The sequence below is a fragment of the Eleutherodactylus coqui genome, chromosome 6 (genome assembly GCF_035609145.1).
Source record: "Eleutherodactylus coqui strain aEleCoq1 chromosome 6, aEleCoq1.hap1, whole genome shotgun sequence".
Classification (NCBI taxonomy): domain Eukaryota; kingdom Metazoa; phylum Chordata; class Amphibia; order Anura; family Eleutherodactylidae; genus Eleutherodactylus; species Eleutherodactylus coqui.
Genome location: NC_089842.1, coordinates 144,566,987 through 144,585,524, shown reverse-complemented (window position 1 = coordinate 144,585,524; position 18,538 = coordinate 144,566,987). Strand labels below are relative to the sequence as shown.

Sequence of the window (18,538 nt, the reverse complement as noted above, 5' to 3'; positions counted from 1 at the left end):
TCTATACCTTCTTTCCCCGCAATTCTCCCTAATCCTCCACCCCAATCCCTCATCCCTCAGGCCTCCTTCACACGGGCGACAAAGTCGCACGATTTTCTCACGATGCGACAGCGCTAAAAATCGCATGTATGTGAAGCCCATGCTTTCCTATGGGTTACTTCACATTTGCGATGTTTTGTAGCATGGTGCATTGCACATCAAAAGCCTTGTGGGTCCGGCGATATGCTCGCGACACACAGGGTTTTGTAGCCCATGTTTGCCTATGGAGCCTTCCTCTCTGTTGCATCGCACGAAAACGTGATTTTCATGTGGTGTGATGCAACTTTAACAGTAGGAAATCCTGTGCTGTCCGGCTGCGCTGCATCTTCTTCCTGATCCCCAGCACTGTTTTTCATCATCTCTTCTGGCCAGAGATTGAAAAATCCCAGCCTCCTGGAAGCACTGCCTCTGATTGGCTGAGCACTGTGACGCTTAGCCAATCACAGCCAGCGCTCAATGAATGCCTGTGATTGGTTTTTCGAGCACTGGCTCTGATTGGCAAAGTGTCACAACGATCAGCCAATCAGAGGCAGCGTTTCCAGGAGGCGGGGATTTTTCAATCTCCGGACAGAAGAGATGATGAACAGTGTCGGGGACCAGGAAGAAAATGCAGCGGAGCCAGACAGTGCTTCTAAGGTGATGTATTCTCTTTTTTATTTTTTCCTGCAGCTAGGGATTATAGTTCAAGGCCACCTCCCCCCAAAAAATCCTCGCCAGTGGTGCTACGAAGTCGCGCGACTTTGTAGCACCACAAAATTGCGGTATCACCACGAGAAAATGCAGCAATATCACACGGACCACTGATGCAATATTGCTGCAATTTTCTTGTGTAGATGTCATGTCGCCCGTGTGAAGGAGGCCTCAAGCCCTATTCTCACTTGCTTTGGTAATACTAATATTAATTTGGTCCTGTCAAGAAAGCTGCTATGACCTGAATTGATCTTTAAGGCCTCGCTACTGTTGTATCTTGTCTTCACCACAAGAATGGGTGGAGACAAGATTCATACCGCCAACCAACGCCCACAGCTTGATTGGCTGGGGCGGAGATTGGGTGGTTATTATCTCCCCTCCCACCTGGTGTCACCGACCCCTCTGCCGCCGCTCTTGCTTGTTCCCTTACCGCCTTCTGCACTATCTTTTTCCTTGCTGGCTTCACATATTGCAAGCATTATGCGAGGCTGGCAAGGAAAATGACAGCAGGTGACTAACAGCGCCAGAGAACGGACTACCCTATACAGTGTAATGTGTGCTGCCATAGTCCTCCGCCGCTAAAATCTGCCGTGCGCTGTCTCTGTTCACGTCCCCGGCGGCTATCAGATCTCCCAGGCTTCCAGCGCGTTTCAGCAGGGGGAACGTCGGCAACAGCGGGGATGATACTCGGCAACAGTGCCAGCCGCGCGGACGTGTTCCCAGCATATCAATGGCTAAGAAGCGCTTCAGACACATCAGACAGTCCATCAGGGGGCCGGAGAAACACAGTTGCTGGACAGGCCATTGGAAACTGCTTGTGGCTAGGTACTCCAGCGGGGCCAGGAGGAGAATGAGGAACATACTTCTGTGCAGGTGTGTCTCCGGCAGCCAATCCGGAGCTGTGGGCATTACCTCTAGCTCCTTCAGCCCAGCTCATGTCTCCACCCATAGCTGTGGTGGAGACGAGATACAACAGTATCCAACGCCTCTTTCACATGGGCTACAAAATCATCGCTACAATGTGAAGCCCATAGTTTCCAATTGGTTCTTTCACATGAGCGATGATTTTGTAGCGAGATTGAGTAGCCCTAAGGGCTCGTTCACACGGGCGACATGGCATCGCCTTGAGGAAATTGCAGCGATATTGCATTGCTGGTCCGTGCGATATCGCTGCGGTTTCTCACGGTGATACCGCGACTTTGTAGCACCACATGCGAGGATTTTAGGGGGGGGGGGGATGCTTGAAATATAAGCCCTACCCCGAAAAAAAGCCACAGATGAAGAAAAAGTTAAGTATACATCACCTAGAAGCGCTGTCCAGGGCTCCGCTGTAGCTTCTCCCCGGGTTCCCGGCACTGGTCTTCTTCTTCTCTTCTGGCCAGGGATTGCAAAATCCCCTCCTCCTGGAAGCGCTAGCTGTGATTGGCTGACGCTTAGCCAATCAGAACCAGCACTCGATGAGCCAATCAGAACCAGCACTCGATGAATGGCTGTGATTGGTTCATCGAGCACTGGCTGTGATTGTCTAAGCGTCAGCCAATCACAGCCAGCGCTTCCAGGAGGTGGGGGTTTTTCAATCTCCAGCCAGAAGAGATGAAGAGAAACAGTGTCGGGGACCGAGGAGACGACGCAGCCACGCTGACTGCACTTCTAAGATGATGTATGTGTATTTTTTTATTTTTCCCTGCAGTTAGGACTTAGGTTTTGGCTTTGACCAGGGATTTCCTACTGTCAAAGTTGCATCACACTGCACGAAAATCATGTTTTCATGCGATGCAATGCAACAGAGAGGAAGGCTCCATTGGGAAACATGGGCTACAAAACCTCACGAGTCGCCGGCATATTGCCGGGCCCGCAAGGTTTTTGTGTCAAGTTGTTGCATGCTACAAAACATTGCATGTGTGAAGTAACCCATAGGAAAGCATGGGCTTCTCATACATGCGATTTGTAGCATTGTAGCAACGCAACAAAATCATGCGACTTTGTTGCCCGTGTGAAGGAGGCCTAATTCTCATGACACATTCCCTGAAACAAAACAAGTTTTTTTGCAAGTGTAATCCAGCAATACATGAAATAACTACCTGCCAGACATTTCTCCAGACTCCTATATAAACTGGCAAGCTGAGCCCAACATACATGTTTATTTCAATGGAGAGAGGCAATAATTTACAAAAGATCAAGCATACTGAAAGTCAACATGTTCAATCCCTCATTATTGCATGGACATCAGCATAGAGGATGCTCGGCTGCTGTCAGGCACTCATAGTGAACATGCTCATCATTAGTTGTCAGTCGGCACGTCCATTAGATTTTACATCATCATCTTTTATATGGATTGGTACCGTTTTCGGTCAGGATCAGCAGATGTGGATTCACGGCACCACAGACTGATATGACTTTGGGCCAAATCCTGAGGTTCTCCGGTCTTCACCCTTTAACCCCACCAGTCAGAAATTGGGCTTCATTATAGGATCCCTAGGCCATTACTCAAAAAGTAGACCCAGCACTGCGGAGGTTGGTGCTACTATAGGCCTAGGCATCGTACATCAAGCTGGCCTCACACCACCATAATTCCCAGTGTGCCCCCCACGAGAGGCGAGCGTGCTGCATGTATACAATGATATTGCATACTGGCTGCATGCGGCCCATCGCCATGTACTATCTTGGCGTGTATGAGCACGTAATACGTACCAAGATTAAACATGCTGCAATTTTTCTTGCGTGCGATTTTTTTCCGCAATATGTGTGAGCGGCAACATGGCCGCCCATGGGCAACATAGTCGTGTGAGCCCGGCCTCAGGGTGTGAACAGGAGTGTAGTTAGACAGGGGCAGGCAGCACACTTCAGCATGAGGAACAAAGACAGAGATCAGCTATGGGTTAACAGGCCAGGATCGGGGTAACACAAGCCAGGGTCAGGAGCAGAGACAGGACGTGGTCAGCGGAACAAGCCAAATTCAGAAGACCAGGGAGTGAGGATGACCAGAGATCACAGGCCAATGATGGGGGAACACTTAAGGCCTATTTACATGTAGACAATCTTTGAAACGATTGAAAGATTGTCAGTTTTAGCGATTGTTTTGCATAAAGGGTTAATGGACACTAATGTTTATTAACACTTTATCAGCTTCATTTGTGTGTAAATGAGCCTCCAAGAGCTGTTTGAAGAGCACAGCATGTGGGCTGGATTCTGCACACAGCTGTATTGTTCTCACGTGGGCTGTCTGCAGAATACAATGTAATCTCCGAGAACACAGGGTGCGGGCCCTGTTATTTCTCTCCAACTGAAAGATGGATTTTAAGCTCACCTTAGAATCATTGTTCAGCTGACGATTGACAGATGGAAGCGTTTACAGGCAATGATTATCGCTCATATGCCATTGTTTAAACGAATTTTTAGTGATAATCGTAGCGTGTAACTGGGCCTTTACACTACGGCACATGGGCCCTTTAAGAGTACAGTCTGGAGGGAGCGTACGCTCCTCAGGCCGCAGACCAAAGGAGGATGTCTGGCAGGCGGAGGCAGTGGGTGCGCGGCCACCATGCCAGGTAAAGCTGCCACTGAAAATGTTGAGATTTTCTCATTAAATTCTGGAATGTTTTCAGAGTTCCGTGTACTAAAATAGATGGAAAACCGCTGGTTCAGAATAGTAGAGGCCAAATATACGTTTGTGGGGGGATTCGTGTGACATGTGATCACTCAGGCCGGCGTCCCACCAACGTGCAGCATGCAGTAAATAGAGCCCACTGATTTCTATGGGACCGTTCAGATTCTGCACATGTATGGATCTGATTACACTACTCATTGCAATGATTGGCGCACGGTTGGTTTTTAGCACACACAAAAAGTACAGTAAATATACACTTGCATGTACAATTGTGGCCGGCTGCACCCGAGCCCCTGAGCCCGGCCGGCATCCGCCAACACCTGACTTTTCTTTCTGCGCTTGGTCCATACGGCGAGCTGTCGGACATGCGCAATAGTTTATTTTTAAAAAATCCCTTCTTTCCCCGTGTCGTTAGGCGATGATGCGGAATCCGCTTTCCCAAAGCATGCTATGGGCAGTACATGCTGCGGAATGCGAACACCTACTCCAGACTCCGCAATGCAAATCCATGGTGGACATCTACAGCGTTTGCACTAAACCTGAATGTTCCCTAAAGGCCAGCGGCTGATAACAGGAAGCAATTGCTTGCACTTGCTTCCAGCCTGCCACATCACTACTGTCCACACTGTCCGCACACAACACACTGCCCATCCTCAGCGCGCCAGCCACAGGGGCGGGACTAAGGGACGTCAGTCATCACACTGCAGCCGCTGATTGGTTGCCCCGGCTGGCAGGAAGTGGTCCGGTAACGTCAGCGTGTGATTGGGCGCGTCCATGCAGTCGGGGCTGTGGGCACTTCCGGATCCCTGGTGTCAGCTCTGCGGGAGGAGAGGGACAATGCTGCGGGATGGGAGCTGCTGAGCCGCTGTGACCGGGGGGAAGAGCGAGAGCGCGGAGTACAGGGCGGCCGAGCAGCGGACAGAGGCCCCGGGACGTCGGTAAGAGCCGCCTTCCGTGTGCTGGAGCCCCGCCGTCTCCATAGTCCCTGAGCAGTCACCTGACCCCTCCCCTGGCATCAGCTGTTCCCCGGAGCACTGCTGCCGGCTCCCCCACCCGGCTGTGTATGGGGAAAGGAGGAGCGCCACCTGCAGGCCACGTACATGTACTTCAGGGAATCACTATGGTAGCAATTGTCCAATCCATCACTGGGGTTTCTACCACCCAGCATTATGGGAAACGTGGCAGCAGAGAGACCCTGCACTGGGGTATTCCCTCCAGCATTGTGGGGGGCTGGCAGCAGAGGGGGCTGGGAACCCCTCCTCCCAGCCTGGGAAGCCCCCTTCCAAGCATTGTGGGGAATGGAGCAGCAGAGGGGGTCTGCACTGGGGTATCTCTCCCCCCTAGAATGATGGGAAATGGGGCAGCAGAGGGGAGTCTGCACTGGGGTGGCGCCCCCCCCCCCCAGCATTGTGGGGAGCCGGGCAGCAGAGGGGGCTGGGGTATTTCTCTCCCTTCCTCCAGCATTTTGGGGAGCGAGGCAGCAGAGGGGAGTCTGCACTGGGGTGGCGTCCCCCGCCCCCAGCATTGTGGGGAGCCTGGCAGCAGAGGGGGCTGGGGTATTTCTCTCCCTTCCTCCAGCATTTTGGGGAGCGGGGCAGCAGAGGGGGTCTGCACTGGGGTATCTCTCCCCCCTAGAATTATGGGAAATGGGGCAGCAGAGGGGAGTCTGCACTGGGGTGGCGTCCCCCCCCCCCCCCCCCCCTGCCCCCAGCATTGTGGGGAGCCGGGCAGCAGAGGGGGCTGGGGTATTTCTCTCCCTTCCTCCAGCATTTTGGGGAGCGGGGCAGCAGAGGGGGTCTGCACTGGGGTATTCTACCCGAGCTGCACGTGGGTTAATGTAAAGCCTGTAAAGATTGCTTTTGGGCCAATAAGGGGGATGGGCTACTATGGGGGTCACTATCGGGGCGTGTTCACAAGGGCGTAAGTGCATTTCAGTTGTGCAAATACGCTGCATATTTGCGCTACAAATATCGCTAACGCCTGCATTTTTTAGGTGCTCCAGCGTGTTTTTATGGATACAGTGTGTATTTCCGCTCACAAAAAAGACCGCAGCTGGGCCCATTGATATGCTGCTCACATATGCAGGCATCCTGCCACCCATTCACTTCAGTGGCATATTTGGGGGTGTAATACGCCCCAGGATGGGTCATGCCGTGTATCTTTGTCACATGATTATAGATTGCCTGAAGGAATCCATGTGAATGTGCACTGCATATCGCGCCTGCAAGTACAAGCACAGCTGCCATTGATTTCACAGGCTTACTGTGGCATTCGTGTTTGGACCCTTTTCACAGAAATTCAGCAGTTTTTACAGCAGCAGCAAAGTGGATGAGATTTTAAAAATCTCGTACGTAAGCTGTCGAAAAAAATCGCACAAAATACGTGCGGAATTTAATTCTTCAGTGTGTCAATTTTCTCGCCGTTTCAGCAGTGGAATTCGCCTCTTTTCAACGAGGGGGTGAATTCCGCACAAATACCTGATAAAACGGTTTCTGAGGCAGGCTTGTTGCTGCTGATCTGCTACAGAATATCCCCAGCGGACATTCCACAGCCCCATGTGGACCCAGCCTTAACCCCTTGAGTGGCACGCCCGGAAAATTTCCGGGGACGAGCTCCACTGCTCATAGCAACATAGCCCGGAAGATTTCCGGGCTATGTATCACTATGGGAGCTGCAGAGCACAATACCACAAGCTGTGGCAGTGTGCTCTGCCTGCACAGACCCACACAGAGCAGTGCAAGGGCTTTGAAAAACCAGCAGAAGATATTGCCGACATGTCGGCAATGTCCTGCTTTGTTTACAGGTTGCCATAGAGACCATCGGCTTGTCAGAAGCAAGCCAATGGTCTCTGTGGCAGGGAGAGCTGGTTGTTAGCTGTCAGAGGGCAGCTAGGTACTAGCTCTTACAGCAGAGATCAGAGAAAACCTCCGATCTCTGCTGTGTTAACCCTTTACATGCTGCAGTCTATGTGACTGCAGCATGTAAAGGGCTGTCACTGCAGCATGTAAAAGGCTGTCACCATCGGACCCCCGGAATGTGATCAGGGGTCCATATGGGTCCCTGTGGAAGTCCCCTAAAGGGACAAAAAAAAAAAAAAAAAAAAAAAAAAAAAAAAAAAAATTATTAAAAAAAAACACTTGTCTCCCTTTACTTTGTAAAAAATCAAAAATACAATCACACATGTGGTAGCCATGCGTCGTAATGACCCAGAGAAGGAAGTTAATACATTATTTAACCCCTTAATGACATGGCCCCTTTTTTTTCTTTTTTCCCCATTTCTTTTTTTCCTCCCCCCTGTTTAAAAAATCACAACTTGTCCCGCAAAAAACAAGCCCTAATATGGCCATGTCAATGGAAAAATGAAAAAGTTATGGCTCTTGAGACGCAACCGCAAAACTAGTTGAAATTCAATGATTAGACCATTTTAAAAAACCTGCCCTGGTGGGCACGACAGGGTGGTAGGAAACCTGCCACTCAAGGGGTTAAGCCCCATTGACACGCAACGATTATTGCTCAAATTTCGCCCAGACTATGTCTTTTGAACAATAATCGCTGCGTGTAAATGTTACAATCGTTTGCTTTTCGGCCGAACGATGATTATTTTTAGTTGAGTTTAAAATCCATTGTTCGCCAGACAGCTGATAGCAGGAACGACACAATGTGATTTTCCACAGGAGCCCTGATTACAATGTATTCAGCTCCAGTCCTGTGGCAGAACAAAGGAGCTGTATGCAGATAACAGACCAACTGCTGTTCTCTGCATACAGCTCATAGAGGCTCATTTACAGGCAAATGAAGGTAATAAGCTGGGCATCAGTGCGCATTAACAGCTTATGCAATATGATCACTCAAACTGTCTATCATCCTATCTTTTGAACAAATTTTGAGCAATCATCTTTGCGTGTAAATGGGTCTCTGGAGTATGTTTACACGTAGCAGAGATGCAGAGATCCATGGTGGAAAATTCCGTTATGAAATCCGCAGCATTTCCACAAAAGAGAGAGAATCAAAATATGGACCATCGGTGTGGATTTTGACTCGAAGTCCGCAGCCAATTTCAAAAGATACAAGACTTTCAGTGCCTCCTTCACCGGGCGACCTCTAGTGAGCGCAGCCCTGCAGGTCAGGTGATGCGGAAGTGGCCGGCAACACTGCGCTCACTAGTGGTCGCCGGGAGCCTGGAATATTGGAGGTAAAATTATACGTTGTGACAAGCCACACTCCCTGACCACAGCCCCCTTTTGGCAGGGATGCTCCATGGTAAAACGTTTTTCGCAGGGGTGCCCCAAGGCTGGAGAGGTTAGGAAACACTGCCATAGACCATACATGGAGTAGTGGTCACATACCTGCTTGTCCCACGATTGCTATTCTCAGGATCCCTGGGAAGGGGGGGGGGGGGCTGGTAGTGAGACCCCATACTTCCATCCTGTGTATAGGTGATAAATAACTTTGATGGAATAGCCCCTGTAATGCCCAGCTCACACAAGTGTGTTGGTACAGCGTATTTTGTGCGCACAATATGCTGTACCAGTCTGCCATAGGCGGCCAATTTGCCACTCACACGACTTGCGTGAAATACACGTTACGGAAAAAAACACAGCATCTCCTATTTTAACGTGTATTACATGAGCATACACACCAAGATAGAACATGGCGATGAGCGGCACGCAGCCAGTATGCAATGTCGGTGCGTTCTGACTGGGTGCCGTGTGCTTATATCTCACAGCCCGCACGCTGCCACATACACTCGTGTGAGCCCGGCCTAATGTGTGTCTCAGCAGAACCTCTTCTGTTAAGGCCAATATCGGGCTGAGAAAATCGGACGGATGGCACACTTGTAAATCTGTGATATTTTTTTTTCCTCTGCAATTGCAATGCATTTTATAGGAAATATTGGGTGATTTTGGAACAGAATTGTCCAAAAATGACATGCTGCGAGAGACAAATCACTCATAGTATCCCATTAGAAATAACGGGTCCTTCTCAGGTGTGACTTCTGCGCTGCTCGCAGTGTGAAGATTGCCTGTGTAACCCCACCCTAATGTAGGAGCTCCCCGGGGATCTGACTGCTGGGTTCTCTGCAGCGGGGGGGGGGGTTACCGGTTTACCTGCAGAGACGCAAGAGAAATGTAACCCCTTCAAGACCAAGCCTGTTTGTGCCTTAACGATGGGCCAAATTTTGTAAACCTGGTATGTCTCACCCCAAGACTGGTTTCCCGCGGGTGAGCGCGATATCGGGACAACAAACTCGGCTGCGATATGTTGCTTGTCATTGTGTATTTTACCTGCAGATGTGAGGTGCCTCGCTTCTGTGAATGGCGTTTCTCTTGCGCGTGTTTCACGTGTGATAGAGGATCAGAAGTGTTTCCCATTTGCTGGGAAACCTCACATCACACCGATGTAGCAAAGTTCAAGGCGATGTTCTGTGCAGTTTCAGTGGGGTTTAAGTGTTTTTTGATAACTTGTTGCAGTAAATACTCAAATTAAACCTTGTGACATCTGTACTTCCATAAACACGTGACTATTCCGCTAAACCAGGAGGGAGCGGCTGTCTGATGAACCATCGTTCGTCCGCCAGTTGTGTACGTTCATTTCATTGGCTTCTCTACTGGCAGACCAAAGCATTGGGCAATCTGCCATGTGGGACAGTGAAGAGGTCCCAACGTCACATGAAATCATCCAACCAAATTGGTGAGTTTGTCCCACTTTGACCTAATGTAAGACCTGCTGAGCCCCTTGGATCTGCCATAACGGTGTACGGTGGGAATCCCCTGGTATTACCATAGGGTACTGTAGGCGTCACATTGTATTGCTCTGCACTAACCTCACACCCTTCATCTTCTGCTCCTTCTCCAGGTAAGATCTGTGCAAGTGAGATGACTGAATATAAGCTTGTGGTGGTCGGTGCTGGAGGCGTGGGCAAGAGTGCTCTGACCATCCAACTCATCCAGAACCACTTTGTCGATGAGTACGACCCCACTATTGAGGTATGTAGTGTGATGCTTGGCACCCATCAGTGCCCTCCTCGTTTCCCAACCCCCTTCCATAGTCGGTGCCCTATGACTGTTGTCAATAGACCCTACAGTCCTGCAAGTGACTGACTTTGTGCGGTCAGATCATGGGTGGAGGATACATCTGATGATCTTTGCTTGGCACCGCCCATCCCGCCTGCCTAATGTGATATTTCAGTCAAACCTTTCTGCCTCCCCCCAACTCCATTAGCCTTCATGAAATTGACCTTTAATGAGTTAATTCAGTCTAAATGAACTTGTAATCCATCCATACATGTGTGATCACATCCTCCATTGTGTCGCTCTCTCCCACTGTTACAGGACTCGTACAGGAAGCAGGTTGTGATAGATGGTGAAACATGTCTGTTGGACATCCTCGACACTGCAGGTCAAGAGGAGTATAGTGCCATGAGGGATCAGTACATGCGGACTGGAGAAGGATTTCTTTGTGTCTTTGCTATTAATAATACAAAATCATTTGAGGATGTCCACCATTACAGGTTAGAGGCCTCTTCTATACAGCCAGTGTCTAACGTGCAGATGGGGTTATACGTTTCTTCATTGAGTCTGAGCTGCAGTACCAGATGCAGTCTATTGACCAGAGTGGTGCTGTTTTGGGGAATTGAGGACCATTTCTTTAACCCCCCCCCAACAGTCACACTGAAACTGGATAAAGCTTCCCAAAAATGAAATAGTCTCAAGTACATGTAGTTGGTGTAATGAACCCTTTTGTGACCTTTAACATTAAAGGTGTTGCACCAGGATCACAAGCTATCCCCTATCCACTTGTGATCCTGGTACAACCCCTTTAAGGACCAGTAAAATATTCTCCCCTCTGTGTTCCAGCAGATAGATATTTCTAGGAACCATTTTGGGGTGGCTGTAATGGATTGAATAACATTTATCAAAGGGTTTTCCAGGATTAAGATATTGATTATCTATCCAGAGGATAGGTAGGTCATCAATATCCAATTGGTCGGGTTCCCAAGCAGCAGACCTCCAACAATCAGCGATTTTTGACAGGGCTGTGGCATTTGGGTGAGCACGGCACTTCTTTTCAGGCCTGTGACATCACATACATAGGTCATGTGGTTAAAATCAGTTCAGTCTGATTCAGGTGAATAAGCTGCCATAGCACATAGTCACTTCGACACGTGTCACACTGCCTCGTAAACGGTGACGTGGCTGTGGTGCTCACCCAAGAGCCAATGTCACCTGAAACAGCTGATCTGCGGGGGTCCTGAGTGGTGAATCTCCACTGATTGATATCAATGTGCTATCCAGAGAATCCGGGGAAAAAAACTTTCAATTTTTTTTTAAGAGAATGGAAAACATAAAAAACCCCAGCAATTTTGTCAGTTTTTCAGGATTTACTTCTATGACCATATAACATGGTATGTTAATTTTATTCTAAAAGTCGTTATGGTACCAAATTTTTGTAGTGTTTGCAGAATATAACTTTTAAAGTTATTTTTGGCACTTCATACTAAGCCTATAGCATTCTTACTGTCGATACTATTTCCTTTGTGTTGTTTTTTTTCCCCCAATAATGAAACCTTGTCTAAGGCCTCCTGCAGACGTCCGGGTCAGATCCTGCTGCGAGAATTCTCACGGGAATGTGAGCCGTGCTCCTGCAGTGACCACTGCGGCTCACCTGCTCCCGGTGTCTCCACGCTCTATTTGCCAGCTGGCGCATGTGCATAGCGGAGCAGGTGCGTCAACAGTGACATTTCTGTGCGATTTGTTTACCGCGCAAGTTTTTACACTGTCAAATCGCGGGTGTCTGCATAGGATTGCTTTATCTAATGCAATCCTGTGGCAGCGGGCATGGGTGGAAATTCTGCGAGAAATCCCGTTGCAGAATTTCCACCCGTGTGCAGGGGCCCTAAGAGTGGAACAAGGTGTGTTGTATTTTTTGCTTTTCTGTAAAACTACTTTTGGTGCCACAGTTGGCATTGACTTCAGCATCTAAGGGGTTAAGCGGCCAGGTCATGGAGTAAGTAACCTTTGGTTGTATGGATTCTACCAAAGCACTGGGGTAGAAAATATTTATTAGTTCAAAATCTAATCAGCGGTTTATTCCAATATATCACACTCGCCGGGGTGCAGGAAGCCGCCGGGTTGTGAATGGTTTGCTGGGATCCTCCGTTCTGCGCAGCTGCTTGGGCTGTCCTTGCATTTGCAGCAACATGGGTGGAATATTTTGTCATTAAGAGTTTCTTAGAACCTGTTCTGAGGGTCAGCTGAAACCTGTTGTGGCGGTTTTGTAAACTGAGGAAAGATGATCAGTGACCAGTGTGCAGTTCGTGTCACAGGCAGAGACAGTTATGGCTGCCCAACAAACCGTTCCTCAGGTCTCAGAGTCCTACACCCCTTTAAGTGCACAAAATGCTCCCTATATCCCTGCTGTACCTCATTGCATGTCAGGTACATCAGGCAGAGAGATAGGGAGCGTTTTGTTTAACTGTACTGCCACTAGCGTCAGTTCTTGGCACTGTCACTGCGCAACAAAGTGCCACTGACTACAAATCTTGTTTGTCCCCAATTGTTGAAGTGTCAGCTACTGACTGATATGGGGAACCAGAATAAACTGAAATTCAGCTTTAATACTCACTCATTATAGCAAAGTACAGTCATACTGCCTGTCAGATGATGACTACTAAACCTCTGTTCATCCAGATCCCGCTGGTGTGGAGTTCCAGGTAATGCAGCAGTGGGGATGCAATGGCTCTGAACATACATAGAACGTTTCAGTAGCATTTCTGCCCTTCTTATTACACTTCTAATCTGTGAATGTCTCCTGAGAATTGTATCTCCACATATTGTGTCTCCAGAGAACAGATCAACAGAGTAAAAGATTCCGATGATGTCCCCATGGTATTAGTTGGTAACAAATGTGACCTTCCCTCACGGACAGTGGACACAAAGCAAGCACAGGATCTAGCAAAGAGTTATGGGATTCCATTCATAGAAACCTCTGCCAAAACAAGACAGGTAAGTGTCCGTACTGACAGAAGGGGGAACGTCCTGGTTGGTGTTTAAGAGAGACTTTCCCGTCTGCTTCCAGTTGTAATGGAATATACCCGCTCCATCCTCCTGCCCACAATATATATAATGTTCAGTAACATATCTGAATTCTCCTACTTATTTGGCTTTAGGTGGGTCCAACTTAAAATTGTGTGAGGGTCTGGATTGGTTCTCCTCTGAACTTCTGGGTTAGTTCTACTGTACACCTTCCCTACAGTGTTGGCTTGCCATTTCTCTTTACTGTTGTCCTGATGCATTCAGTGGGGGCAGAAAGCACCAGGATTAACTTTAACCCCTTAATGACACGGCCTATTTTGGCGTTGAGGACCAAGTGATTTTTTCGTATTTTTCCATCTCCATTTTTCAAAAGCCATAACTTTTTTTATTTTTCCGTGGACGCGGCCGTATAAGGGCTTGTTTTTTGCGTGGCGAGCTGTAGTTTTTATCGGTGCCACTTTTGGGTACGTAGACAATATCGTAAAATTAAAAAAAAAATTTTTTATGATAACATGGAGATAAACGGCATCAATTCTGCCATAGATTTCTTTTTCTTTTTTTTACAGCGTTAATCATGCAGCATAAATGACACACAAAATTTTTTCTGCGGGTCGGTACGGTAACAACGATACCAAAATTGTTATTTTTTAGGTTTTTACACTTTTTTGCAATAAAACCCCCCTTTTTTTTGGAAATCATTTTTTTTTCTCTATAGCTGCATTCAAAGTCCTGTAACTTTTTTTTTTTTTTTATGTACGGAGCTCTATGAGGGCTTATTTTTTGCGAGACGAGCTGTAGTTTTTATTGGTACCATTTTGGTGAATGTACGGCTTTTTTGATCACTTTTATTGCACTTTTTGGGAGGCAAAATGCTAAAAATTAGCATTTTGCCTCTGTTTTTTAGCTTTTTTTTTTTACGCTTTTTGTCGTACAAAATGAAGTGTGTTCAACTTTTTGTACACGTCGTTACAGACGCGTCAATACCAAATATGTGGGGTTTTCATTTTTTTCCCCTTTTTTTATGCTAATAGAAAGCATAAAAAAAGGGTTTTTTTTACTTTTTTTTTACATTTTTCTTTTTTTTACATTTTTCTTTTCTTTTTTTTACACTATTTGAGTCCCTCTGAGGGACTTACAACACTGTACCGATGATCGCTGTTATAAGGCATGGCAGAGCTACTGCTCTGCCATGCCTTATCGCCTATACAGCGATTATAGGCAGAGGCAATACAGGACGCCAGTGTCTGGCGTCCTGTTGCCATGGCGGCAGGCCGGGCTCTCGCAATGACATCGCTCTGTGAACTCTTTCCCTGCCGCGATCTACTTAGATCGCGCCAGGGAAGGGGTTAACAGCGGGGCGGCGCATCTCTGATGCCCCCCCGCTGTTGCAGCGGGACGCCGGCTGTGAGTGACAGCCGGCTCCCGCTGCGGGATAGCGCGGGATCTTATGTGATCCTGCGCTGTCCCCAGGACGTACCGGTACGTCCTGTTGCGGGAAGTACCAGGCTCCCAGGACGTAACGGTACGTCCTGGAGCGGGAAGGTGTTAAAGGAGGTTTCTCTGTTTTCAGGTGATGGTTGAGCATTAGGATAGCCCATCAATGTATAATCTGTGGAGGTGCAGACCCCAGAACTTTCAGGAATCGGAAGACTTCAAGGGGTTGTCCAGTTGTAAGCTATTAATGGCCTATCTGGAGAATAAGTCATCAATAGATCGGTGGGAGACTGTTGCATAGGACCTCCACTGATCAGCTGTTCACTAGGCCGATGTACTTATGTACTAAGCTGACTCCTGCGGGAAGCAGACTGCTTCATTCTCACTGCAGTGGCCGGGCTTGGTATTACACACACAGCTCCAATTCATTTCAGTGGAACCTTGGCCTGCAATCCAAGCCTGGTCACTGCAGTGAGAACAGAGCTGTCTGCTTCCTGCAGGAATCGATTTTGTGCACAAGTGTATTGGCCCAGAGAGCAGCTTACTGGCAGGGTTACCTGGTGACAGAACGCCCGCACAATCTACTATCGATGACCAATCCTGAGGATAGGCCATTGATGGTTTACAACTGGACAACCCATTTTACAGGGCCACAACCACTTCATGGTTTATCCAGGCACAGGCATGACAATACAGTGGTACCTCGGGTTACGAGTGCCTTGGTTTGCGAGTTTTTTGACTTGTGAGCAGGCTCTCTCTTGAATTTTTGCTGTGATTTCTTAGCAAAAATTCGGGGTACAAGCCTGCTTGCAAGGCAAAAAACTCGCAAGCTGAGGCGTGGGAGAGTGGGTGGGTGGGTGGGGGGATCTATACTCGCCTGTCGCCAGCATGTCGTCATCCTGATGGTCTGCGGCACTGCTGCAGGCTGTCACTCCCTCCTTCACGCTTGAATGCCCCGCCTCCAACAGCCAATGAAAGCCGGCACTGCGTTAACCAATCCTAGCCAATCAATGATGTCGTTGAATGGCTGTGATTGGTTAACCCAGTGACTGCTTTCGTTGGCTGACGCTGCGCTGAGTTAGCCAATCAGAGCATTAGCTTGCTGGGGGCGGGGCATTCAAGCCCCGAATCCAGAAAGCAATGCTCTGTCGGTGTGGAAGAGGAAGTGACAGCCTGCAGCAGCGCCGCAGATCATCGCAGAACGCCGGGGGAGATGAGTATTGTTTCCCCCCCCCCTCTACAATTGGATAGTTTCCCCATTGAAACGCATTAATGGCGTTTCAATGCATTTTACAGGGAAAAAGTGCTTTGACATACAAGTTTTTTTTGCCTTATGGGCTCCGTCCTGGAACGGATTAAACTTTGTCAAGGCACCACTGTACAAGTTATAAGCGTATGATGTACAGACCCTAAAACACCACACATTAATGGCCTATTATCTATATGCGCTGGATATGTCTAGCTGATACATGAAGACATACATTGCATTAACTACAAGATTAGTTTATAGATACATTACATATATATAGTGAGTTTAAATGGCACAGAAAGCCTTTAACCTCTTAATGGGGCCTTAAGTCCCATTTACACGGGATGAACTGTCGGGCAAACGATGCCCAACACTTGCCCCAGTGATGCTTGCTCTTGTGCTGCTACACAAGAACAAGTATCACTGGCATTGCTGAAAGAGCTGCCAGCAGGGTGGAGGGCAGCTATTTCAAAAAGCTTTCACACTTATTCTGCCTGGTTGAACACACTGGAATTAAAGTAAATACCCCTCTGTTAACCTGGGCCAATCTCAACTGTGTCCTTAAAAATAAAGTGAATGTTAGCAGCTCTTATGAGGGTGAATGCACACTGGAGGATTTGAATTGCGGAACACTGAGCGGGCGATTCCGCAGCAAATGCCAACCACAGCATGCTATGCAAAAAGGATTCTTCATGCACACGAGTGGAAACCAATTGCGGTTTGTAGTCGCGGATGAAAAAGTCAATGGAGGAAGTCTGACCTGCGGCCCGTCCGCATATGACATTACAGACAGGCCGCGGGAAAAGCAGAAGTTTTAAAGAAAAATCTGTACTGCACATGTCTGACGGCAAGCTGTTCAAACCATCCGCAGCATAGACAAGAAGGAAATGCAGATATGCACGGATGCTGGCTGGACACAGGGTCGGATTCCACTGCAGCGTCCTGCATGCGGAATCCCACCTACTCATGTGCATGCGGCCTTAGCTGCTGAACTTTAGAGGTATATGTTATTCATCATGGTAACATGTCAGATTTTCAGATATAAGTTATGGCTTCCACATGGTGTCAGTAAAGGGGTACTCATTGTTTACTTCCTGAGGATGCAAATCTGTCGTGGTCATGTGACAGTCACATAGGTGCAGGGCTCATTGCAGTACAGCCATCAGAGCTGTGTCTTCTATTGAGACAAGCATCCGTGTATCCATCACATGATCAGGACGGATTACCATCCTCTGGAAGTAAAGCAGGGAGTGTCCCATTCATCTACCACAATAGGAGATAATGAGGATCTGATATACAAATTTATATTAAATGTAACAAAGTTTCAACATCCACTGCTGTAACTTTAGCCAATCTCTGAATAGGGGGCTTTACATGCGGTCAGCCGCACAGTGACTATACATACCTTCCCACTCATGGGACCGGCTTGGCAGGTTGAGGTACATTTGATTAACCTGTCATAAAACACTTTAAGTATGACTAGGAAATCGGGTTATATTAACGTTGTACAATCCGATATCTTGATATTTCTGTGTGTACAGTGTGCTTCAAGAAGAATGTAACCTTTAAACTGGACTGTATCTTCATCACTGATACGTGTATCACGCCAGGCTGACATTAGTATCGCAGCAAAGCTACAGCGAGTGACAAACTGCTTTCTATTGTTTGGTGGCTACAAGTGTTTATAGAAAGGGAAAGGACTGTGTAAGCAGAGATGACTTTCCCATCCTGTTGTTGCCGTACTAAGGGACCTAATCTGGGGGAACTTCCTATCCGTGGTTAACCTGCATTTCACTCTTTCTCTCCTACAATTTTCTTCACACCAAGGGAGTTGAAGACGCGTTCTACACCCTCGTCCGTGAAATCCGTAAGCACAAAGAGAAGATCAACAACGGGAAAAAGAAGAAATCCTCCAAAAGGAAGTGCGTCATTCTTTAAAACAAGTGCCATCCTCCCTGAGGAATGCCAGTGAAGCCACAGCCTGTGTGCCAACTCAAACCAAGCAGATTGTGTGGACTTTAGTAATGCAGTGGAAGGGAAATGATTGCCATGAAAGTCCAGATTCCCTTCTTAATTTTTGTTATTATAGGAAATGCATAAACCCAAATTTTTGGAGTGGGGGGAGCAATCTTCAGAAATACTCCTTTTGAAGCCCACTCTTATATAGAATTGAGTCAGAAACCTTAATACGTGCACAAACGTTTAATGAACAGACTATTGCAGTACTCGCAGGACTTCTCCCCCAGGTAAGGACCTCCACCTCCATTATTTTTTTCTTTTTTACCTCTTGGGGAGAAGCCAATGTGTCAGTTCTGCCCTGACTATTGTCTATGAAACTAAAGAGTACCGCTCAGCAGTATTTTAAAATTCATCTAAAAAGAGGAAACCTAGGATCTTATTGAGAGTCATGAAGCCTTAGTAGTGAACATGGTCTGAAAATGGGAAACATGCTAGAAAGAAATAAAGGAAAAACATCTTTCAGAA

The 18,538-nt window shown here is 47.7% G+C and overlaps 1 protein-coding gene across 1 annotated transcript; it reads left to right on the top strand.

The window, feature by feature from the left end:
• Window positions 1-5,099: 5,099 nt before the first annotated feature.
• LOC136632726 (GTPase KRas-like) lies at window positions 5,100-18,538 on the top strand. Its single transcript, XM_066607810.1, has 5 exons — window positions 5,100-5,274; window positions 10,193-10,323; window positions 10,669-10,847; window positions 13,182-13,341; window positions 17,882-18,538. Exons 2-5 carry the CDS (start codon window positions 10,213-10,215, stop codon window positions 17,990-17,992), a joined length of 561 nt encoding a protein of 186 aa, XP_066463907.1. The 5' UTR covers window positions 5,100-5,274; window positions 10,193-10,212; the 3' UTR covers window positions 17,993-18,538.